Genomic DNA, 24,848 nt, shown 5'->3' with positions numbered 1-24,848 from the left:
CAAGTTCCAGTGGCTGTCGTTCAGCTCATGGGAGCTTCATGGGGACACAGCCGGCACAGGTGCAGGGCCCGAGTCCGCCCACCCAGCCTGGCGCTGAAACTCTGGGGTTGAAGATGCACACGTGTACACTATGTGGTTTAAGAGCACTTTATTATTGTTCTTAAGGCTACTTTTAAGTACAAAAAAAGATGGCCTGCCAAACCTTTTTTTTTCTTCTTCCAGGAAAAACAGGCCACAGAGAATGGTATATTACAGATTTACACATATGGAGAGAAGGTCAGAGCGCACTGCAGGCAGCGCGGCTCTGGGAAGAACTTCACGGAGCCCCTTCTTTGAGCAGGGAGGGGGCTCTTTCTCAGTGAAATGTTTGGTTTTCTGCTGCCTCCTCTGCCCCAGGCCCCCCTCCAGGGTACTGCCTATCCCAGATAGGTCAGTGCACCAGGGACCTGGCCGCCAGCACCGCCGACCCCTCCCAGAGTGACGCCCTTGTTCACTGACAAAGAGACCTGTCCCAGGAGTGTCCTCCACCGAGCCGGTCAGCAGTGGGTTGTTTTCCTGTTACGACGCTCAGTAGCCTGTAGCAATAACAAACTAGTGGCTATGAATGCAGATGCAGTGTTCTCATAGAATAACTGTGTTCCTGCACTTTTACAGACAAATCTACGACAAAAAAAGATCAACTTTTTTTTTCCAAACAACAAAAAAAATGAATGATTACAATAGGAAAGGGAAAAATTAAATAGCTACATATCATTAACAAATTAATGTTCTTCAAAAAATACCTACAAATTTCTCTGTACATTCTTTACGCACAGCGTAATGATGGTCTTAAAATTACCTATATAAAAAAAGTGTTCTCAACGATTTTTCCTACAGAAAATATAGGGGCCTGAATGCCAAAGCTTGGAAGCCCAGTACAGTGGGAGTGAAATGTGTGCGGGGCAAGGAGAAGGGCTTTTCTTTCCTCCACTTTTCAAAGGCCTGCAGCCACTCTGTGACTACAAGAAGAGCCAGTCCCTCCGACCTTTTCACCCAGTGCCAATTTCCAAAATTCAACAGCTAAACTGTAAAACCAGGGGTCGTACAGTGTGCAGAGTCCACAAAGCCTTGCAGGTGAGGTGACCACGCCCGCGTCACCTGCTCAGGTGCCATCGTCGTGAGCCTCTGGTGGGCCAGGTGGGACACAGCACACCCCAGGGGGCGGGGATAGAAACGCTCATTGACCAAAAAGGAGCAGCTGTGACCTCCACAGCTGTGTCTGTCATGCTTGCTTCATCTAATTTCTAGTTAGTAGCTATTAATATAGCAAATAATAAATGCAATAATAACAGTATAAAGTTAGAGGAATGTATACTGCCTTGGCCCCAGCGTACGAGGAAGCGTATAAAACACCATATCACAGATTGTCAGTAATCTGCTGTTCAGCCAAGAGAGTTCAAAGGGAGCAGTTTCTGCATGTAGGGAAGTTGGAAGACGCAAACCCCACCTCCCCTGGGAGCTTGTAACAAAGCAGACAGGGATGCAAAAATAAATGATGTCAGCCTGCAGCCAAACTCCAGCATCCCACACCGCAGCTGACCCACTGCTCATCACGAGGGCCTGCCAGGAGCTGGCCTCCCGCACTACTTGTGAGTAAAGTGAATATCAAATACAAATCTTAGAGTACAACTGTACCAGCAGTAAGTATATCTAGGACTGTAACTGACAAAAATAAACTAATTCTGAAAAGAAGATAGTAAGTATTAAGGTTTTTGTTTACTGTCTATATAATTAATAGAAACCAGCTATTTTTTTCTCCATTAAAACATGCATCACGTTTAAAGCACTATGGAATCCTCCAACCTCAGCTCTAGTCTAACAAACTGCAGTGTTCAGAGAAGGTAAAATGCCCGTGATTGGTAGAGTCTGCAGTCCAGTTGCAAGCACCTGAAATCTAGAGAGAAAGACCTATAACCTGTATGAGACTTCCCCTTCCAAAGCTGTATTGTCTAGATTAAAAAAACAAAAACAGTAACAACAACAAACACACAAATGGTCAGAAATGTCATCCTTAAACCCTTTGTTTTTCAGCAGTTTGCCCTCAAGAGTTCTGGCATCACACACAAAGTTGTCAGGCAACTTTAGTCCTCCTCCAATAGTGCAAATCAGACACGACAGTTCTCTTCAAGTATACACACGCGCACACATGGACCGAACCAAACACGCCGTGGAAGCTGAGCCACACACACCCCGGTCTCAAGAAGCAAAGGAAAAAGCACAAAGCGTCTGAGTCACCAATTCATCATGGCTTGTGACTGAGAAAGCGCTGTGGAGTCCTGGCCCCGTCGGGGCAGCAGACCTGCATCAGAGGTTTCTTTGGTAACTGAGGCAGGAAGTAAGGATGCTACATTAGACAGATGTTCCACACGTAGTTCCTGCTATCATGTTTGAGGGCCCCCTTGTACGGATACCAAGCAAGTACAAAAACAGAACAAAAATCCCAACAACATGGTTTTTGCGAATAAACCATCCCTTCCCTTCCCCCCACCCCACCCCCATGATTTTTTTTTTTTTTTTTTTTTTTAAGTACTGACTGTTCAAAGCTCAGGCAAACCATGCAGATCCACGTGTTGTTGGAGGAGGCGCTCCCTTCAGGAGACCACAGAAGGGGAATGACTGTGGTTGACCATGTGGGCAGAGGGGCTGGCAGGCTGGCCCCTGCGAGAGGCGGACTCAGGGCTGCTGGATGCTCCGTCCTTGGCCGCTTTGATCTGGAGCCACGTGTCACCCAGAGCTTTGGCAAAGTGGTCGTCCACGGAGCCCGTGATGGACACAGAGTTGGGTGCCGGCTCGGGCTCCTTGTAATTCTTGCCCAGGCTCCTGCGGAAATGCTCCTCCACCACGGGGTCACAGGTGGTGGCAGCTGCAGGCAAGCAGGAAGGCAGTCAGTCAGACACAGCTGGCTGCAGACCGGCACAGGTGCAGCACTCTCCCTCAGGCAGCCCAGAACTGGACTGGCTGCCACCATCAGTACTGGCTCTGCAAACAGAGAACCCACCTCCCCCGGCTAAGTCAGGCACTTGGGCAGGTCACTTTTCTGTAAAATGGTGATGTACCGACTGCACTGGGCCAGAGTCCAAGTTCAGAAAGAGAATGTGGCATTAAATTTAAATAACAGTAGCTGCTGCCCTCCCTGCAACTAGGGCATGAGATCCTGGAACTGAGTGGGGCAGTGTGTTTCTCCTGCCCTTCCCACCCAACTCATGCGCAACGCTAGGCGCACACTGGACGTGCTCAAAAAATACTTTTTCAACCTCAGCAATAGATGGGCTCAGGGGCAAGAGGTTTCGGCCAACAGCATGACAGAGAAGGGCTCTGCGGCCACTAGCACAGCTGTGACAGGTGAGGAGGCGCAGGACACTCACCACTCGGTGGCCTCCGGTAGCTGGCGGGCCCGGGCGTGGCACAGCCGCTGTGCGCGATGGGGCAGTGGGAGAGGTTGCAGTTGCGGGCGCCAGCCGAGGCACAGGTGATCACGGAGGGCCGGTTCTGCGGGGAGGAGTGGTGTCAGTATGTGGAGACCTGCCTCAGCACTGGGCACCACCCCTGGGGCCCTCCCCAGCACCCTTCAGGCTCTGTCCTGGTGCCCTTCCTGACCCAGTCTGCCACCTCCCACTTCAACACTGGAGTCCCGTTGCTAAACACAGCCAATCCAGAGTGAGCGCAGCTCCAAGGGTGTGTGTAGTGGCCCTTGGTCATGGGTGTCTGGATCAGTGAGGGTACAAAGGACAAAAGCTCAACTGTTGAGTTGGTCTGTACCCATCTCTCAAATCTGTTAAGACAAACACCGGGCATCTTGTGGAGGGCAAAGGGTTGCAGGAGGGACCTCGCTTCTCCCATTAACGTCCCCAGAGCCCTTCCCATCATGTCCACTGAGCCGCGGGTGTGCCTGGAGCCATCCAGGACACTTCAATACACGGCAATTAACTGGAAGCATTTTGCTTGAGCCAAAGCCAGCTCGAGTTGGCCTCAGTGATGACCTACAAATCGGGACAGAGAGGAAATGGAGGAAATATGCCTAAGTGTAGAACGGCACACATCCCACCCCAGCCCGATCTGCCCTGTGCACAGCCTCACTCTCTCCTTCCCCGCCACCCCCACGCTGTCTGCCCCACGCTGTTCAGATCTCTCTGTGAAGCCTTTCACTGGCCACCGCCGCCCCCCACCACCGCTTTTCACTCCTGCTCCCCTAACCCACCAAGATTCAGCAAGTGCATCAGTCTGTCCAGGTGCTCCCGTAAGACCATGCACACCACGCTGTATGTCTGGCCCCCCAGCTTTGGTGCGGAACCTGGGACAGAAAATATTTGTGAACTAAACAGAACTTCCTCAGGTTCCCCCCAGGAAAAGTATCTTCCAATACCCCCAAGGACAAGGTGATGGAGTATGTGGGCTGAGTTCCAGGACAGCCAGTAAGGAGCTGGTTGAAATCACCCCACAGGGACCAATGGTGACAGCAGTGTCAGCCAGAGGGACGCTGGGCCTTATCCTCCCCAGCCTGCCCTTTCCATTAAAGTCAGAGCAGTAGCTGGTATAAAAACACAAAAGGCTTGCATGCCAGACCTTCTCATGATAGACAGTGATTGGGAATGGCGAAAATGGATTCTAGGATGAAAATGTGGATCCACAAGGATGAACTGGGATTAAACATAAGGGCCTGTGCTTGGGTCTAACAAGAAATGACACACGCCAGGGTAGGGGGAGATGTGGCTTAGCAACAGCAGACAAACCAAGAATTCAGGGTTTCTTAGTGGCGCAACACTTCACCAGTGGGACAGAGCTGCCCAGGGTTCGTATGGCCATGGTGTGCACAGGTGGCGGCGCAGAGAGAACCCGGGCAGGTGGAGCTGGGCTGAATGTCCACGTTCTGCCTGTGGACAGGGCCTCAGGTGAGGGACTTCACAGTGCTGAGCAGACAGGCTCAGAAAGGGGGTTGGGGACCGAAAGATGAGGCCTGGAGCAGATCTCACACTGGCTGACCACAGGGGTCAAGCAACAGCAAGAGAGCAGGATACCGAGACCTAGACACGCACGGAGCCAGGAGGAAGAAGGGCCCTGCCCCTGTCCAGCTCTCAGTGAGACGGCCAGGCCCTTCCCGAGCCTGGCTGTACCCATGACCTTGGGCTCTAGGAGACCCCCCCAGGGTCCTCCCAATAAGACTCCCTTTTGTGCTCAGCTGGCTTGTTCTTTGCAGCGAGCGTGTCCTGACCCACGCAAATGTGGGGAACTGGGGAGACATTTCGAGCAAAGGGAGGGGCAATCAAGGAAGATGAAATGAGCTCACTCTCCAGCCTTTATGTCAGTCTATCCAAGGCAGGAAAGGCCACCTCAGAAGAGACTCTCTAACAAGGGACCAGCAGGGCAGGCTGGCTGACTGGTATCAGACCACCTTCAGGGCATCTCCTGACCTGAGCTGGGGCGAATCGCCTTAACCGGTCACCTACAGATGTGAAGATGTTCAGTGTCTGGACATCCTCTCCTCCTTCCTACAACCCAGGCTGCAGGGTGGCCCGTGAGCCCTCCTGGGACTGGCTCCACCACCCGTCCTCCCGAGCTGGAGTCAGGCATCTTGCCCCCGCCTCTGTGGTTGAGTGCAGGCTGGGATTCGTCCACCTAGAACAGGCCCCAGGCCTCTAGATGGTGAGCGTTTATGGGATCCCGAGGCTCCCCTCCCCCACACCCTTCTTTTCCAGATGGGGAAAATGAAGACCAGAAACACCCTGCTGGAAGTTACGCTGCGGATTTGTGGCAGGTCCAGGATGAGCCCTGTCACTACCCCCTTCACCCGCTGCCCCACCCACCTGTGACTGTCCTCAGACAGAGGCTGCCCCGGGGGAGAGGGCTCCCACCACCTCTCCTATCTGAAAGCAACCCCCGAGGCTGGCTGCGACAAACTTTTTTTTTTTTTTTTTTTTATTTTTAAGACAAAGTCTCACTCTGTTGTCCAGGCTGGAGTGCAGTGACGCGATCTTGGCTCATTGCAAGCTCCGCCTTCCGGGTTCAAGCGATTCTCCTGTCAGCCTCCCGAGTAGCTGGGATTACAATAGGCATCCACCACCACGCCTGGCTAATTTTTGTACTTTTAGTAAAGACAGGGTTTCACCATGTTGGCCAAGCTGGTCTCGAAATCCTGGCCTCAAGTGATCCGCCGCCTCAACCCCCCAAAGGGCTGGGATTACAGGTGTGAGCCACCACGCCCAGCTCTCAATGTGCGAACCTTAACCCCATCCTGCTCTCCTCACTGGCTGCTGCCCAAGGCAACCCTCTTGGTGTTTGTCTATCCTGAGCTGCTATCACAAACATGAAATGGGGGGACACTTTCTGTAGCCTCCCCATACATGCCCCTCTGGGAACTTTCCTGCCCCAGTTCCCAGAGATCTGAGTCACATTTTCTGCCACACAGAGGAAGGCTTCCACTGTGTCCACCCCACAGGGCTGCAGCATGCGTCCTGCCTGCCTGTGGACACAGAGCTTTGCTGTCAGCCCAAGAAGCCCCCTCCCCACTGCCATTTCCCTGGCTCTGAGCTGCAGGATGACACCCAACAGACTTCCAGGAAGGGGCCTCGGAGCTGCTGGAGCACAGGCAACGTGGCTGCTTGGTGTCCTCAGCAGGGCGCCCGAGCCCAGCTCGGATTGGAGTGCATGGCCTCGGCCCCGCCACGCTGCCGCAGGAAGGAGCCCCACGAATGGTTACGACATGAATGACATGTGCTGACAGCAGCCACAGCAAGGAGGGCAGGATTGACCAACCCCAGCCTAAAGTGACAGCTCCAGCCAGGGCCACCGTGCCCTTCCCAGGAAAATGGGCAGCTTGGCCCCTGGCTTTGTCCTCAGTCCAGGCCAGGATCCCATAAGGACATAGCTGGGGAGTCGAGGTTCTTCCTCCTAGGAAAGCTGCTCAGGAACCCCAAGGCACGAGAAGGGGCCCTTGCCACGTGTGCCGTGGGCAGCCAGGCCCATTCCAGGTTGGGGAGAGGGGGACAGGGTAAAGAGAGTCAGGCCACTCTGTTCAGCAGTTCAGTTTTTGCAAAGCAACTGTGACCGAAAACCAACTGCAAGATTCTCAAGAGCCCTGAAGAGTCAAGGAAATAAATCATCCAAGGAAACACTAAGCCCGCCAAGGGCCCACCCTGACCCTGTGGGCAGAGACAGCTTGTGAGGCTCACAGTGACGTCCCCCAGGTCATCAAGGGCCAGAGGCTGGATGTGGGTGCTCTGAGATTACAGCTGAATCCTCCCCTCCATACCCGTGTCCTTCAGGGACTCCCCAACAGCAGTGGCAATGGCCAGAGAGCCAGGTTCTGCCTGCACGGTTCAGGCCATGGCTCATGGCATCATTACAATGCCTGTTGAGCTTCACAAAGTAGAAAGGTCCACTGCCCACCCCGGGGGGCAGTGAGCGGGTCCCTGTGGGTCGCACTGCCCACACGCCTCTGTTCCAGCCCCTGCTGCTGCCCAAGAGCACAATCCTCTCTTCTCACGTCTATTTCCCCAACCAGACTGGGAGCTCCCTGTGGCCGTGACAGTGTCCACACACACATCTCTGGCTGCCCACAGCTCTGCTCTGCAGAGGGCTGGGTAAAAATGGTGAGCACTAGTAAAACGTTGAAATGAACAGCAGTGATAACTTGGCCCCGGGTTCCATCAGACACATCAGCGATCTTTCCTCCAGACTAAAACTGAGCGTGCTGAGAACAAAAACTGCATCTTGCTTGACTGGCTTCTGGTACCCCCTGGCACACAGCAGGGGTCTGTGCCATTTTGTTAAATGGATGAATCAAACAAACAGGATTACCATGTCAGGCTCTGAGGCAAGATGGGCAACTGTTCTCAGCTTCACCGGGATTCCCAAGCACCAGAACCACCTCTCCCAACTCCCAGGGCCTACCCCACCTGCAGTTCCAACAGACCCCATCAGAGACGGACACCAGGCAGTGCTGCTTGGAGGGAAGCCCTGGTGGGACCACAGGGACACAGAGGCTCTTGCAGCTGAATGCACAGAGCCCGGAGGCACCCCCTCGGGGCACGGCACCATCCTCTCTGTCAGTCTTAGCAAATGCTGACTACTGACTAAGGACCTATTAGGTCGCAGTCCCTGGAGGTTCAGAGAGCTCAAGCAGTGATTCTGAGCCTTCTCAATGCTGCTGCCTTCTCCCATATATTTCCCCAGGAACCCCATTTTTAAAAAGATTTGTTTCTACCAAGCAAGCTGTGTTTATTAAGCAATCATTTAATTTCCTATTTTCCTTTAATAGAAAAAGATCCCTATGTACCAATCATAGGCTTCTGACCAGCATGGGCTCACAACCCTGTGACCATCAACTGTGCAGGACCCCAGCCCCAGGCAAAGCAACCTGACATTTCCCTTCACCCGTGTGACCTTCTAAAGGAGAAATGTAGGAGCCCCCCTGAGGATGACTACATTGATCCTAAGAGAATCAGGCCTGCCACAGAAGACTGCTGGAGGAAACACCTCAGTACACCACCCTTGTACTGGGGGAGGAAAGAGATAAAGCCCCAGTGACATTCACCTTGCCCAAGGCCGTGAGTGCTAAGAGGCGAGGCCCGGGCAGGTCTGGGCAGGAAGTAAAAGCAGAAGAGGACTCCTGTTCTGCTGTCCCTTGTCCCAAGTGCAGAACAGAGGCGAAGGGTGGCATCCCTCACCACCTCCCTCCCTCACCACCGCCCTTGGGGTCCTCTGCTCGGGGATCTCCATCCAGCTCAGTCCCCCAGCCCCTGGACTCCCCCTGCCACCCTCCCAGATAGAGGCCCACCTGCTGCCGCTCCCCCGGGGTCAGTGTGGGCGAGAGGCCGGCTGGCCTGCTGGCGTCCAGGCTGTTCTTGGTCAGTGCGAGGGGCTGCTCCAGGCCAAGGCTGGGGAGGGAGGTGTACAGGTGGCTGCCGTGCAGGCTCATGGTGGGGGCCACGGCACGCTCGATGGGGCTGCGGCTCCTCTCCCGGGGGTCTTTGCGGCAGTCTCCATTGGCAGTCTTGTTCCTGAAAAAGAGGAATGAGCATTCAGGGGGCGTTTTCTGAAAGGCAAAGGGGACAGTGACTGTGTGCCAGGCACTCCGTGTTGCTTATTTAATTTTTTACCCTGAAGCTCAGGTTGTGTGGCTGGGCAGCAAGATGAGGAGCCGGTTGCCAGCCCGGGTCAGCCGGACACCAAAGCCTCTGGGTGCCGGAGAGGCTGCTGCCAGCGGAGTCCAAAGTCAGCTCCATAGAAGATGGAGCCCCTGACTCAGTGGCGTCCTCTGCCTGATTCTCTGTTCACTTCTATAATAATCTCCACTCCCTGGGAGCCTGGGGAGCTGGAGGCCAAGCTGGTTTGATAAGGACCTGCCATTTGGACAGGACGGGGACACTAACAACGATCCAGATTCACTGGCTGCGTCCTACATGCGGGGCCCTATTCTAAGCCTCCACAGTACTGCTCAGCTCATCTTCCTAACAGCACTAAGCAGGCAATGCCGCCACCATCCCCTTTCCAGACGAGAACCCCAAGACTCAGAGTGGTGGAATAATCAGCTCAGGCTCCTGGCTGACAGTGGTGGCGTGTGCTCTGGTGCTCCTGGGGCGTTGTAGGGAGCCAGCGCGCAGCTCTCTCGTCCAGGACACACGAGCAAGAGTGACCTGCGTCCAGAAGGTCCATCACTAGCCCTGGCCACGTGCTGAGCACCCAGGCGACGCCACGTGGAATCCAGGTGAGACAGTCAGCACCACCTCCATCTGATGTGTTAGTCTGAAGGTAGCGTTACGTGTTGCATCTATGAGACACCAACCCCACATAGGTAAGGCACGGCCAGCCCTGGTCCACCCTCCCTGCTTTATTCCAGGGGTCCCACAGTTCCATCTGCCTTGGGTCTTGCCCCTTGAATCCACCATGTTCTCCGCTGACAGAGTAATCTTTTTCCATAACTAATGAGCTTGTCTTTTAAAGAAAAATGTGGTGAATTATGATTTGAGTGAATTTTAAGAAATACAAATTATTTTCAGAGTCTGTAAGTAGTCACCTGTCTTAACTAGCAGAAAAGCCTGGGCCTGCCCTGGTGAAGCAGCAGCCATAGCCCCCGTCCCGGACTGGCTGAATATGTTACACACACAGACTGAATATGTTACACACACACACACACACTGAATGTTACACACACAATGTTAACGCATGCACACAGAATGTTACACTGAATGTTACACATGCACGCACACACTGAATGTTACACAAATGCACACACTGAATGTTACACACACACGCACACACCACACACACACGTATGTGATAGGCATACCTATCACTGTATGACTGTAGATTAACTTCAGCTGTCAGAAACAACACACAGCCATCCCATGTACCCTTTACCTTGACTCTCCCAATGGTGACATCTTGTAAAACTACAGTACAATATCACAACCAGGATATCGACAATGAGACAGCTACCAACCTTATTCAGATCTCCTGTTTTGCTTGTATCCATTCCAGAGCAATCTCTTTATAAAGCAAATCCAACCACATCCAGCCCTTAGTGAATGTTTTTAGCAGCTCAGCACGGGCCTTGGTAGCCTCTGGGCCTGACCACCTTCCCATCCTCATCTCTGGCTTCACGCCTCCAAATGTTGTGTTCCGTAGTTCCAACCGTCTACTTGCCATTCCTCAAATAAGACGCAGCCACTCTATTCCTCTGCATGCGGTGCCACTCTAGCCTCCCTCCTCCCCCTGTCCTGCACTGCCAACAACCACAGCTGCAGTGTAAAATCCCAAAGTGCCCCGTGCAAACCTTTAATATAGAACCCATCACCCACTGTCAACGATATCTTCATCTATGCACCCGCCCCTCCTCACACATGGGAGCCTCTGAGGGCGCTGAGTCCCTCCTGTCTCATTACCTTTGCTACCGTGGGTGCACGGAGACTTAACGAGTGAATGAAGAGAAGCAGCGCATGGGTGACCGGGTAAGAAAGGCAGGTATCATGGAGTGGAACTGTGGATGGGCAGAATCTTGGAGAGCTGGAGGGCTGAGGAGTCAACTCTGCAGCCCAATCGGTGAGCTGTTAAGGGCTGAGCAGGAGAAGCACCAGAGGGGGCCTGAGCGCAGCCTCAGCTGTGATGTTGTGACATCATTCTGCGCCATCTCTAGCAGGGGCATGCGCTCAGCTTAGTGCCCCGAGGTGTTCCGAGCCTCGGCGTCCCCATGTAACCCTGTGGTCGTAGTAAGATCCACCCAGAGGACTCTAAATGGGGGACAAACAGCACACAAACCAAAACAATCACAGCGGCGCAGGGCAGCCCTCAGTGAGCGCCAAGAGAACCCTGTCAGCTCTAAACCGAGTGTATTGATTATAGGGTGATTAGCTGTACAAGACCCAGTATTCGTTTACGGGTTTTTTTTCTTCCCCTTTATTCTCTGGCTGATGACACAGAATGTCTTAAAAGCAATTAAGGATTAAATGTTCAGCCCATTAAGACAACCATGGAAGAAAATGTTCCGGCCAGAGTCTAGATAGTAGGTTCCATCCACGCCACACAGATCCTGGCGATTTTCAAAACGTTAAAATACTAAAAACCTTAATACTGAAACAGCCTGTCCATAATGTCATCTGTCTGTGGCGATTCAGAAGACAGCACAGGTTTCTGCAATGAATGCCTCAAGGGTTATGATCCCAGACGCCAACGTCACCAGAAGACCTTCCGCTGAACGGACGTCAGGCCAAGCAGGCCTGAGATCCGCTGGCTTCTACCTAAACGGGACTTGGTTCCTGAATACTCAGTTCATCAGTGTCACCACACATCCTCATCTTCAGTGTCCCGCTCCCTTCTAAATTCAGATAAAGATACAATTTCATAGTTAACAACATGAGTGAATGGCTTCTCTCCACCCCAGCTGATGCTTCCACGGGCCGCTTCATGAAGTGCAGAGACCTGGGGACTCATGTCCCAAATTCAGGAGCGCCTCAGACACAGTCTGCCTCCGCATTTAGACTTCTGTTTACTCGACCAGTGCTAGTTAAGTCCCTATTCTGTGGAGGTTACAGAACTGCAGGGTTACAGCCCTGCCTTCTCATGGGCTTACAATCTAGCAGGGACAGAAAGGCCCGGGAGGGGTGGCAGCTCCCAAGTGACAGCTCTGGCTCCAGGCAAGGTGGCACCGCCGCCATGGGAGCTGGCACAGGGCTAAAGAAGTCCAAGGATAAAGACACCCCTGGGTGGCATGGAGGAGCAGCCTAAAGGTCAGGCCGCGTCTGCCCACGTCCAAAGCCAAGGTTGTGGTACATAAGGCATTGCCCACTCCTCGCACCTTATGTCCTAGGGGCACGGCAGAGTCACGCAGATGACTCAGCTGCGCCTCAGGAAATCCAAGCATGACTATGAGACCACATCACAGAGGAGAGGGTTGCTAGGGCCGCCAGCTGCCAGGGCAGAGGTAAGGACGGGGCAGCCCTGCACCTAAATCTGCCATCTGTGCTCCCACAGCCCCACTGTGCGCCCACCCCACGCAGGGCAGCAGGGAGAAGGGGACTTCCAGGCACACTAACTGGAAAGACAGTCCGTGGAACACAGCACAGTGGGCACTATGGGTCAGACAAAGACACTGAAACCAGCGAGCAAAGGCCTGGAGAACTGGCTGGTTAATTTTAGTAAAATTATACATTACTCACATTTCCAGCTCATTTTCCTGGTTCCCGGAGCTTCAAGACAGACATTGTTTTCCAGGCCTGGCTCGCCCGGATGAATCACCTCCCGGCCACTGCTTCCCAGGCGTCATGTGCTCCCGGGGACGGCAGAAAACCGCACGCATCCTGACTGGGAGATGGAAGTCGCCTCCGCTCCTGGTCAGGACTGTGCCCGAGAGAGCCCACGGCATCCCCGTGAACACCCAAAGGACTCTGAGTGGCTCCGTGCCAGGCCCATCGGAGCCGCTGAGGCTGCACGGCACCCGGCCCTGCCCCGGGCCTCATCCCCATCCTAGGCGGGCACTTCCAATGCCAGCTGCCCACGCAGAGAAAGATGGAAAGAGAAGGGAGGGAAAGAGAGGCCTACGACACTATCATCCAGGACAGAGTTTTCTGAGGACTGAAGGCCATGCGCTCTCTAAGCTGAGAAACCAAGAATGTCTTAACATTTGGGGAAAAGTAAACCAGATTCCAAGCAGCGACATTGAAAGAATCCATCATGTGAAAGAAGTGTGCTGCGTCTATCTGATGCTCATTAAAATGAGTTTCCCACCCTCCAACAAACACGCCCTGGGATGCTTAGCCCTTAGCCCCATCACCTGACGTTCTGAGCCTGCGCTGGGCTTCATTCACCATGGACCGCCACAAGCTACACTGATCTGAGTCTGAGTTCTTCTGCCTGAGGAGGGGGTATGGGTACAAGACATTTTGAGGATATATTCTGGGGTCCCCAAAGGCCCCTGAGCACCATGGCATGGCAGGTGCTCCCACTTGGTGAAAGAGATGAGGCCCAGGGCAGCCTTGGGCCCTGGCCTCCCAAAAAACAACATCCTGAGGCGGCAAAGCAGCCCGTCCCCATGCCAGGCACTGCCTGGCAGGAGTAGACTGAAGGCTGTGCAGAGACATCCCCCAAGCACCAGAGTCCAGGTGGAGACAAGAGATTCAAAGGAGGAGGGGCCAGCACAGGGCCAGTGAGTGGGCCAGGACACAGCCCCATCTCCAGCCCTTTCGTCCTCTCTCCCCCACCGCAGCAGTTACAGGAGAATCCGACCTCTGAGAACTGGCAGGACAGCCAGTCGTTCACACAGTCTTAACACATCATAATGAGGTTGCTGGCTGGGCATGGTGGCATGCACCTGTGGTCCCAGCTACTTGGAGGCTGAGGTGGGAGGATCGCTTGGGCCCAGGAGGTGGAGGCTACAGTGAGCCATGGTCACGCCACTGCACTTTAGCCTGGGTGACAGAGCAAGACCCTGTCTTTAAATAAATAAGACTGCTAGCACATCTTTAATCTTAAAAAGCTTCCTCAGAAAACAGACTTCATGCCACTGAACGGTGCCCTTAAACCTGGTTAAAGTGGTCAGCTGTATGCTCTGCTAATTTACTATAACTTTTTAAATAATAAAATTTTACATGTATAATATAGAAAGAACTTCCTCCCAACCTTTACCCGCTGCCCCCTGGGGTTTCTGATGTGCACAGGGCAGGTCAGCAGCATCCCAGTTTTACAGAAGAGATGGCCAAGGCGGAGAAGATGAAGGCTTTGCCTAGACATGCCACCCACCACAGACACCGGCCCTGTGGCATCAGCCGCTCAGGGTCGCCACACCAGGCCCACCAAGAGACTCTCCATCACCTCCCAGCTCCATCCCAAGTTTCCAGGAGGCCTTTCTGACCCACCAGCACCATTTCCACCCACCTTCCTGCCCCAACTGCAGAGATGCAGGAAAGGAGCAGTGCGGAGATGCCGGCCACCAAGACCTGTCCCCAGACAGTCCTGCCGTGCTGGCTTTCTCAGTCAGTAAGCTCCTGAGGCACAGCTCCCAGGGGACCCCCGTCCCTGGCTGGACCGTGCACTCCTGGGAAGGCTGACACTGCAGCCCCCATGCCCTAATCTCCTTGGTTCTGCACAGGTGACCACATACCAGATGTTCTAATAACTGTCCATAGAGTGAATGGATCATTAAGGTACACATAGTATGTGTGAGTCCAGTTAACAGCGTTTGTGGCAAATGACAAGGGAGTTAAGGAGATTTCGGAGAAAATGACTGGTGGAAAAGACTTTTCTCTGAAAAAGCAGAATTTAAGGAACATTTAAATGTTGGGCATAAACAGTGGGAGATGTCTTCTCCCTTTAGTTCCTTCCTTCACCTTCTGTTGTCCTCCTCACCTCCTCCCTGCTTCTAAATGTCCCCGAGCTCATCCAAAGCGCCCCACAACACACACACAGGAATGAACTCATCACCGTGGCTTCTCTCCCCCTGTGAGTGGGAGAATTCACTGCTTCCCAGCGAGCAACAAGGTGCCTGGGTGTGTCCCCAAGACATCCTGGTCAAGCTGCGTCACTCCTCTGTGCCAATTTTAGACGGGAAGTGAGGGAGGTGGTTGCAAAGGAAGGCCTGGGTGAAGATGATGTTTGCAGACGTGGCGGAGGCTGAGGCAGAGACACCCTCCTAGGTACAAATGGCAAGAAGTGTGTCGTGGGCAGGAAAAAGCTGGGAAAATACTGGCATTCGGACTGTCCCAAAGACAGAGATGACCCTGAGGCTCCTGGCTTCAACAGCGGGACCCATCCTTGCCGGCAGGGACACAGGGCGGAGACTGTCTCTGCCTTCTATGCGTCAGCAACTACTGCCATAGCTTAACATTGCTTAATAATTGAGAAAAAGCCACCAAAACGTCAAGGGAATCAAACCCGAGTGCGAATGCCACCACTGCAGCCAGCATCGCTGCCACAACCATCCACCCACGTAACGTTTCCCCCATTAACTCTCTACAAAGGGGCCAGGCACAGTGACTCACGCCTGTAATCCCAGCACTTTGGGAGGCCAAGGTAGGTGGACTGCTTAGGCCCAGGAGTTCTAGACCAGCCTGGGCAACATGGTGAAACCCCGTCTCTACAAAAAATACAAAAATTAGCTGGGCATGGTGTTAATGCCTGTAATCCCAGCTACTCAGGAGGATGGCTGGAGCCCGGGAAGTTAAGGCTACAGTGAGCCATGACAGAACCACTGCACTCCAGCCTGGGCAACAGGGTGAGACCCTGTCTCAGAAAATAAAAATAAAATACTCCCCACAAAGGTAGTGTCCCTCTTTTTGCTGGTTCAGATTTCAGAAATCAACTCCATGGACCAGGCAACACAGGACTCATTTGCTCCATCTATCGCAAGACAGCTGTGGCTTGCAGTCCCAGAGTGAGAAGCGTATTGGCCGGGCACAGTGGCTCACACCTGTAATCCCACCACTCTGGGAGGCTGAGGCCAGCAGATGGCTTTAGCCTAGGAATTCAAGACCAGCCTGGGAAACATGGCAAAACCCTGTCTCTACTAAAAATACAAAAATTATCTGGGCGTGGTGTCACGTACCTGCAGCCCCAGCTACTCTGGAGGCTGAGGTGGGAGGATCACCTGAGCCCAGGAGGTGAAGGTTACAGTGAGCTGAGATCTGCACCACTGTATTCCAGCCTAAGTGACAGAGTGAGACCCTGTCTCAAAAAAAAAAGTTGAGGAATCTCTGAGTAAGTGATTGACGTTGATTATCTTTATTATCATCAGCTCTCATTTACTGAAGGACATGCCCAATCATATGCTAGGACCTTATCTTAGTAAATTCACTGCCCCACTGCAAAATAAGCATCATCTCCGTTTTACAAATAAGTAAACTGAGCTTCAGAGAGGCTAAGTAACTTTTCTAAGTTTACAAAACTAGTACAACGATTCCAATATATATTGGACTGGCTCCAAAGCCTTTCCATTTTCCAGGAGGGAGGAAAACACAAAGACCCATGTACCTACCACTCAGAACTAGCAAATGAAAATGCGCTCTCATATTTGCTTCGGGCCTTTTCTTTCCTCTGGCCATGATGAAAGCAGCAGAACATGCAGACGCATGAGGTCCCTGCTCCCGGCCCTCCTCAGTCCCATTCCCCTCTCTTCATCCCCTGGGGCATCCTCTGTTTTGTATTTGGTGCCTCCTGCTACCTGACTGTCGTCCTCTTGCCACACGTGGATGTGTCTGGAAGCACATCCATAGCATGCCTCACACTCCAGCATGCCAGCACACTGTATGTCTTGTTGTACAACCGTGTCTTTCCCTTATGTGGTCTTGGAGCTCTACCCATGTTCCAACACAGAGACCTGGCTTATCCATGTTATTTGCCTGCTCTGTGGTATTTTTCCATACGAATACACCACTGCATATGTACCTGTTCCTTTACGGACTGGCGCCTGGGCACTCTTTGGTTTTTCCTTATGAAAAATGGCCCCCATAGGCCAGGTGCAGTGGCTCACACCTGTAATTCCAGCACTTTGGGAGGCCGAGACAGGTGGATCACCTGAGGTCAGGAGTATCACCTGAGGTCAGGACTTTGAGACCGGCCTGACCAACATGGTGAATCCCCCTCTACTAAAAATACAAAATTTAGCTGGGCTTGGTGGTGGGCGCCAGTAATCCCAGCTACTCCAGAGGCTGAGGGAGGAGAATCGCCTGAACTTGGGAGGCAGAGGTTGCAGTGAGCCAAGATCGAGCCATTGCACTCCAACCTGGGTGACAGGGCAAGACTCTGTCTCCAGAAAGACAGAAAGACAGAAAGACAGACAGACAGACAGAAGGAAAGAAAAGAAAAGAAAAAAGAAAAGAAAAGAAAAGAAAGAAAGAAAGAAAGAAAAAGGAGAAGAGAAAAGAGAAGAGAAGAGAAGAGAAAAGGAAAGAAAGAAAGAAAATGGCCCCAGAGTGCTTAAGTCCTCAGACATGTCTCCTGGTGCTGGGGACCAGGGCTTCTGACATTCTTTCAGGTCAGTATTTGCAGGTCATCCACCTTCGACTTCAACACATGTGGCCAGAAACCTTCCGAAGGCGGCCATCCACTTTGCTGTCCCTCCGATGGCCGTGGCTGACCACTGCTGCTGCTGTGTATCCTCGGTGACATCTGGCCTTGGCAGCCTATGGATTTCTGCCATTCTCCTGGCATGAAATCACTCCTTCTTGTTGTTTTAATTTGCATTTCTTCAGTTACCAGCGCAGTTGAGCATCTTTTCATACACTTACTGACCATTCTACTTTATTCTGTGAATTGCCTTTAATTTCTGTAATGGGTTGAACTGTGTCCCCCTGAAAAGACACTGAAGTCCTAACCCCCTAGGTTCTCTGCATGTGAGCTTATTGAAATAGGGTCTTTACCGAATACCAAGTAAGCTGTGGTTATGAGGGTGTGCTCCAATCCAATATGACTGGTGTCCTGTTAGAAAACATTGGAAATCTGGATACAGTGACAGACACATACGGAGGGAAGAAGATGTGAAGACAGAGAGAAGACCGTCATCGACAAGCCATGGAATGCCAGAGGCCACCAGCAGCTGAGAGAAAGGCTGCACAGACGCTCCCCATAGCCCTCAGAAGGAGCCAGCCCTGCTGCCACCTTGATCTCAGGCACCAGGAACGGTGAGACCATATGTTTTTCTTACCCTAAGCCACCCAGTTTGTGGCCCTGTGTTATGGCAGCCCTAGCAAACTAATACAATTCCCTAGGCTGTACCCACCCGCTGCCTTGCTTTACACGGCTTTAGATATTCGCCACACCCATGTTTCTTCTGCTTTATCTATGATCAACCTAAAAGTTTTTAAAGCTTCCTCTGGACATTTAAAGAGAGGTCCTGAGATCCACTGGGCCTCGGTCACCTGTCCTGTATGCCTGTCATCCTGAGGCACTGCACAAGCACCACACAATGACAGTCCAAACAGAGACCAGAGCTGGGGAGGCCAGGTCAGCCCAGACCTGCCAGTAAGAAGCTGAGGGTCCCAGAGGCTGGGAAGGGTAGGGAGAAGGTAGGGGCTGGAGAGATTTGCTAAAGGATACAAAATTACAGCCAGGTAGGAGGGGTAAGTTCCAGCACTATGGTCACCTAGACCACTGTAGGGTGACTGCAGTTAACAATAATACACTATATAGTTTCACTGTAGGGTTACTGCAGTTAACAATAATACACTACATAGTTTCAAAAAACATCCATATATTGGATGTTCCCAGCACAAAGAAACGATAAATGTTTGATGATGGAGGCTAACCACCCTGAGCTCGTCACTCTACATGACACATGTCAAAACTTCACTATGTACCCCATGACTATGTACAATTACTGTCAATTCAACTATATGTGTGTGTGTGTGTGTATATATGTATGTGTGTGTATATATATGTGTGTATGTGTGTGTGTGTGTGTGTGTGTATCTATTTTAAAAGCTGGAGGGCTAGCTGCCCCCAAATATGGTTCAGGAAGCCAGGAAAAAGAGCCCCATCTTATGCGCCTACATACAAGAGGGAAGAAGCTTGTCGGCCGAGTTACCATCCAAAACCCTTTTGGCTCGGCGGTGTTTGGGGAGGATGAAAGAATAAAGCCGCAGATCTTTTCACTACTCCTGCACCTCCTCCTCTCTCTTCTTCAACGCTCGTGCCAACCCCCATTCCCACTTTACACCAAGGAAAAGTGGATTGAGAGGTGGAGGGATCTGCCTGGGGCCATGTGGCTGGCAGGTGGCGGAGCAGGGACTCAGGTCCTTGCTCCCCTGCTGCCAATGCCCGGAGGGTTTCAAAAGCAGCTCAGGTCTGTGGTGCTAGAGGGAAAGCGGCCGCACTGAGTGCTGTGAGAGCAAACGGGCATCCACTTCTGCTGCTCTCCTGTCAGTGTGGACTCTGTCTCTCTAACTGCGCCAAGGGTTTCCAGTCACTGTGCTCTCAAAAGTGACAGTCATTAAATCAGCACAGCCAGCATCTCCACATGCTCCAGCCTTCAAGTTTCTTTTGACTCCCTCCAGCAGCTCAGCTGGAATTTGCATCGTGTGTGTCTGCCCCTCTCTCTCCTTGAGACTGGAAGGAGCTCTGAGGGCAAAGTGGGTCCCTCCTTTCCTTGGGCACAATTGGTCCTCAGATCTGTGCAAGGGAAGGAAGACACTTGGGAAACCTGGCGGATCCGGAACCACACTGTGCACTTACCCAGAGGCAGCCGCTTAAAGAAAGATCCCAGACACCAGCCTTAGGAGAGAAACTCTAAGTGATTTTAGTTAGAGACCTGTCGGAAACGCTGCTGCTGGTAGTCTCCATCTTTCCATTCTCCCTATGGTGGCCCAAAAAGCCAGGTGGCTGGTTTGGCTAGAATGAGGCGTAAAGTCAGAGCAAACAGGTTCTGAGTGAGTCCGGGGCCAACCCCTGCAACTTTCCCATATCCAGTTCCAGCATTCAGAGACCCTCTTCGCTTGGGAATGTGTGCAGGCTTTCCAGACCTGTTGCCTCTAGAGAGGCGTGACTCACGGAAATGCTGGCCAGAGGCGCGGAGCCCGTCCAGGTTGCCCAGATCCTCAGGTCACATTTCTGAATAGCTCAACTCTATGTAAATAAGGTACCAGTTTTCTTTAACCAGAACTGTCTACATGTGTTTTTCATTATTAGCTTTAGTTTTTTAAGAAAAACTGATGTTTGAGAAACAGGTCATGGCTGAGAACGTGACCGGTAAAGCATCTCATCTGCCCCCACGTTAGCAACTGTTGCCAGGGAAGTAGCTGTGAGAGCACAGCCAGTAGTGGATGCCCACCTGCGGCCGGGACCCCCAGAACTTAATTCAGATGGGGCAGGAATCCATGTGCATGCTAAGCACTGTTTACAGGCAAAACAGATGTGTCCCACATTAGAGTTTTCAAATGAATGGAGATGTTGCTGAGATTAATAAAATTGAAAAGAATTTAAAATTCCTACTGCTGCTAATTTGTAGTTGTTTTTGTCATTATGTAATCTCTCAAGGAATATGTTAAAAATACAACCACTATCATATTTTTGAAATTAAATAGAGCCCTTGTATCATAGAAGGGATGAAAAACACTCTATCTTTCCTTCCTCACTGAGCTGCAGTATCTGAGGTGGACAAAACCCTGGGAGAGACGGCGATCTCTGCACAGCAGCAGAGGCATCAGCATGTCGACATCCTGCCTTGCCATCCTCCAGGGACTACTTGAGACAGCTGAGGCAAGGACTAGAGGGAGGGGTGAAGAAGAGGCATTTGACCACTAAGACCACTCAGTGCTAGTCAACCCAGAAGTCCCGTTCTCCCTGCTGCTTCACTCCACCCCGCACCCTCAATCTGACTCTGAGCTCCGCTGGAAAGGCCTTCCCTGTGCTGGAAAAGTGGAGGGCAGGACCCACTGCCTCCAATGCCCACCTCAGGAAGGCAGAGGGTGGAGAGAGAGCCCATCCGCCAACTCAAGGCTAGGAGAGAAGACACATTCCCTCTAGACACTCCTGGAGGGAAACGGGAACAGTGACTGCTCGGTAGGCTGCTCAGAAGTGTCTGCAAGTCAGTGTCTAGAACAGTGCCTGGCACACAACTATTTTATGAATGAGCCAACCAAAAACTAAACAAATTCTCAGGAGAAACCAGCAGCAACAGGTTAGAGTCAGACAGAGGAACTCATGAAGCTGGGTGACCCAGGGCTGGCCCATCTATGGCCCTGGGGCTCCTGGGGAAACCCAAGGAGGACAGCCCTGGCCAGCGCCAACCCCCCAGAAATGAGTGGTCTGAGGAGACCAGACCTTCCGCCGTTCCCTCTCTTGTTCTTCCGGCTGGCACTGTCATCTTTCATAACTTCAAATTCTTTTGAAGACTCACTCTTGTTTTTACTCCATATTATACAGCAAATTGCTGGAAAATATTATAAAACTGTTTAGTGGCCAGGTGTGGTGGCTCACGCCTGTAATCCCAACACTTTGGGAGGCTGAGGTGGGCAGATCACTTGAGGCCAGGAGTTCAAGACCAGCCTGGCCAACATGGCGAAACCCCGTCTCTACAAAAAATACAAAAATTAGCCAAGTGTGGTGGCACACGCCTGTAGTCCCAGCTACTTGGGAGGCTGAGGCAAGAGAATCTCTGGAACCTGGGAGGCAGAGGCTGCAGTGAGCCAAGATCATGCCACTGCACTCCAGTCTGGACAACAGAGCAAGACCCCACCCCCCAAAAAAAACTGTACAGTGTAAAGACTGGATGCTTTGTCCAACTCAGGAGAACACTTCACACTAAAATGGTTTTAACAGGAGAGAGATGTGGAATCCCAGCCTCCCTCAAGGAGCGCCACACAGCTGCTTCTTAAACACTATCCAGACGGCTGCCTACCTCCTTCCTAAAGGTTCTCCCTCCTAATGAATGAACTCTGCCTTCAAATACAATTCTTTGGTCCCAGGTCTGCCCTTTGGAAAAATTCAATGACTCTTATTTCCTCTTCCAACTACTGAAAAGGACTTCTATGTCAACCTTGCCATGCCCAGAATTCTCCTTCAAATTACTCTGACATAAGACCCCTTATCCAACCTGTCACCCACGGGGCACACGACACAGGTGAACATTCATATTTAAGAGGGTCACACTCCAGAAGCAGCCTAAGGAAATAAGGCACACAGGTAAGGACTCACTCCCTTCCATTTATTGTAGCACGTTTCTGAACCAAACACCAGCATAGACAGTCTAACAAAAACTAATCTTCAGCATCAGGATTATTCCAAGACCTGCAGTCACCAGTACTATCCTTTCATCAAAACAACCCAAGATGCCAGTAGGCGCTTCCACACCCATGTTGCACAGTGTGGTCGCATAAAAGTCTCCAGTCCTTTTCTTCCTATTATTTCAGCTTTGTGGACCCCATACTGGCTAAGGACCAGACATGAATGAGTGCGTGCAGACATATCAGAGACAAATAATCAGACTTCCTTTCTGCGTCACGTGGTGTGTGGCAGTCTCCTCCTCCCCACACACCAGAGCATGGTCACAACTGCCTGAATGCCAGCCGCCTTCCCACGGTCCAGCCCTAAGGTTGGTAGCAACCAGTTCGAAATTATTTTGCGGACTTCTCCGTACTACAGGAAGACCTCTGGTTCAATAAATTTATTCAGCACTAAATAAAAATATCAAATCTGATTTTCCTCTTAAAGTTACCGATCTACCCTGACTGAACTCAGAAACTCTGCAAAAAATAATAATAATAATAAATAAATAAACCCCAAAACTATTGAGCTAAATTATCACACACCCATTGAAAATCTGAGTATTGAGTATACGAAGTGATTAAATGCTCATCTAGTATAAGATTTTGAGGCATCTACTGTATATTCTTTTTTTTTTTTTTTTTGAGACGGAGTCTCGCTCGGTCGCCCAGGCTGGAGTGCAGTGGCGTGATCTCTGCTCATTGCAAGCTCCGCCTCCCAGGTTCACGCCATTCTCCTGCCTCAGCCTCCCAAGTAGCTGGGACTACAGGCGCCCGCCACCATGCCCGGCTAATTTTTGTATTTTTAGTAGAGACGGGGTTTCATCGTGTTAGCCAGGAGGGTCTCGATTTCCTGACCTCATGATCAGCCCACCTCGGCCTCCCAAAGTGCTGGGATTACAGGCGTGAGCCACCGCGCCCGGCCTCTACTGTATATTCTTTAAAGTACTAATAGACTGTAAGGACCTTCCTCCCGAGAGCCAATCATGTAGTGTGTTAATTCTCAACACGAACTGCCTCTGAGCATCCAGGTAGTCAGGGCTACGCTCCATCTTTCCAAAACTAGGGGGAAAGGGTTGGCCAAGCTAATTTTCTAAAAAAAAAAAAAAACCAGACACATTACAGAAATAAGATTTACATTACTTAAAGAAAAAATTATTTTGAGGACCTCCAGGTGCTTAGCAAGGCTACTGCTTTACTGACAATGGACACCCTAATGACAAATAAAGCAGAGTTCCTATGGGAAAAAACAGTACTGAGAGCCTATTTCATTGATCTGAGTTATAAAACTGCATTTCTTTTAAAATAGTCTCGTTTTCAAATTCTGCAAAAACTTCAGAACTAACCTGTCTACGGAGCTTCACTGTAACATCACTCACATCTAGATGCGACCCCCTGGCTATAAAATCATATTTCACCCAGAAGCGTTCATCTGTGGAGTGTGCAGTGTGGAAGACTGAAAAGAACGTGGGGGGAGTTCAATCATTCCATTTAACACTGAAGTGGCATCTCTTCCCCCAAACTCCTGAGTTGATGATTCAAATAATGCCTCCAGAGAATTCAGAAGCACCCTCCCCCCAAGTTTCATGCACCCCAAGTTTCATGCACCTTTCCTTTGTACGAGGGCTTCCAAACCAGATGGTAATGGTGACTCTTAACTACTCTTTAAATTAAAATTACCACCCCCAGTGGTCATCACGCATCATATCTGTTGATTATTAGGCACCAAATACTGTATTCCTGGAGCTCGGTCTGCCCTCCAAGGTGCCTGACTCTCCTTCACAGCCTCAGTCACCCCAGGTGAGTATGGAATATAAAGGATTCACACACAATTGACTCATTAATGTTTATTCAGCTGACCTAAGTTGGTCATCACAGTTTTTCGTATTTTTTTTTACTATGGTAAAGTACTATATACATAAAATTCACTTTTCAGTGACAATAAGTACACTGGTATGTTGTGCCACCAACCGCACCATCCGTCTCCAGAACTTTTTCCTCTTCCCAAACTCTGCACTCATTAAACACCAACCTCCCATTTCCTCCTTCTTGCAGCCGCTGGAACCACCATTCTACCTTCTAGGACTTTCACTACTCTAGGAACCTCATGTCAGTGGAGTCATACAACATTTGTCTTTCCGTGACTGGCTTACACAAGGTGCATCTGTGTGGTAGCGTGGGTCCGAATCTCCTTCCTTTTTAAGGCTGAGTAATATTCCATTGTGTGTACAGACCACATTTGGTTTCTCCATTCGTCCGGTGATGAGCACTTGGGTTGTTTCCAACTTTTGGCTATTGTGAATAATGCTGCTATGAACACGGGTGTGCAAGTATCCATTCAAGTCTCTGCTTTCAGTTATTTCGTGTGTATACCTATAAGCGGAATTGCTGCATCATATGATAATTCTGTTTAATTTTGAAAACATCATTGGTAGTAAAGGAGGTGGGAAGTATAGGATGCATTTTTCATTTGTTTGGCCCTCTCTACTAGAGAAAAATTAAAGGTTTCCAAAAGGATGGATCTTGTCCACAACAATAACTGAAATTGTAAGCCTTTGTGAAAACAGCCCAAGTGGTTCATGAGAGAAATGAATGTTCATGAATAATGTAAACACTGGACATAAAAGT

At 51.1% G+C, this 24,848-nt stretch overlaps 1 protein-coding gene across 4 annotated transcripts in view; it reads right to left on the bottom strand.

Moving 5' to 3' along the window:
- Positions 1–131: 131 nt before the first annotated feature.
- VGLL4 (vestigial like family member 4) overlaps positions 132–24,848 on the bottom strand; it is a 163,364-nt gene continuing 138,647 nt past the window's right edge. For 3 of the 4 annotated variants that reach the window (XM_024243990.3, XM_024243986.3, XM_063721515.1), the window contains 3 exons: positions 8,813–9,035; positions 3,405–3,528; positions 134–2,902 (listed from right to left, as the gene is read on the bottom strand). In XM_024243990.3, coding sequence (XP_024099758.1) covers positions 2,631–2,902; positions 3,405–3,528; positions 8,813–9,035 — 619 coding nt within the window. In that variant the 3' untranslated portion in view covers positions 134–2,630. 4 annotated transcript variants of the gene reach the window in all.

Source organism: Pongo abelii, chromosome 2 (assembly GCF_028885655.2).
Source record: "Pongo abelii isolate AG06213 chromosome 2, NHGRI_mPonAbe1-v2.0_pri, whole genome shotgun sequence".
Classification (NCBI taxonomy): Eukaryota; Metazoa; Chordata; class Mammalia; order Primates; family Hominidae; genus Pongo; species Pongo abelii.
This window is presented reverse-complemented; position numbering and strand designations above follow the sequence as displayed.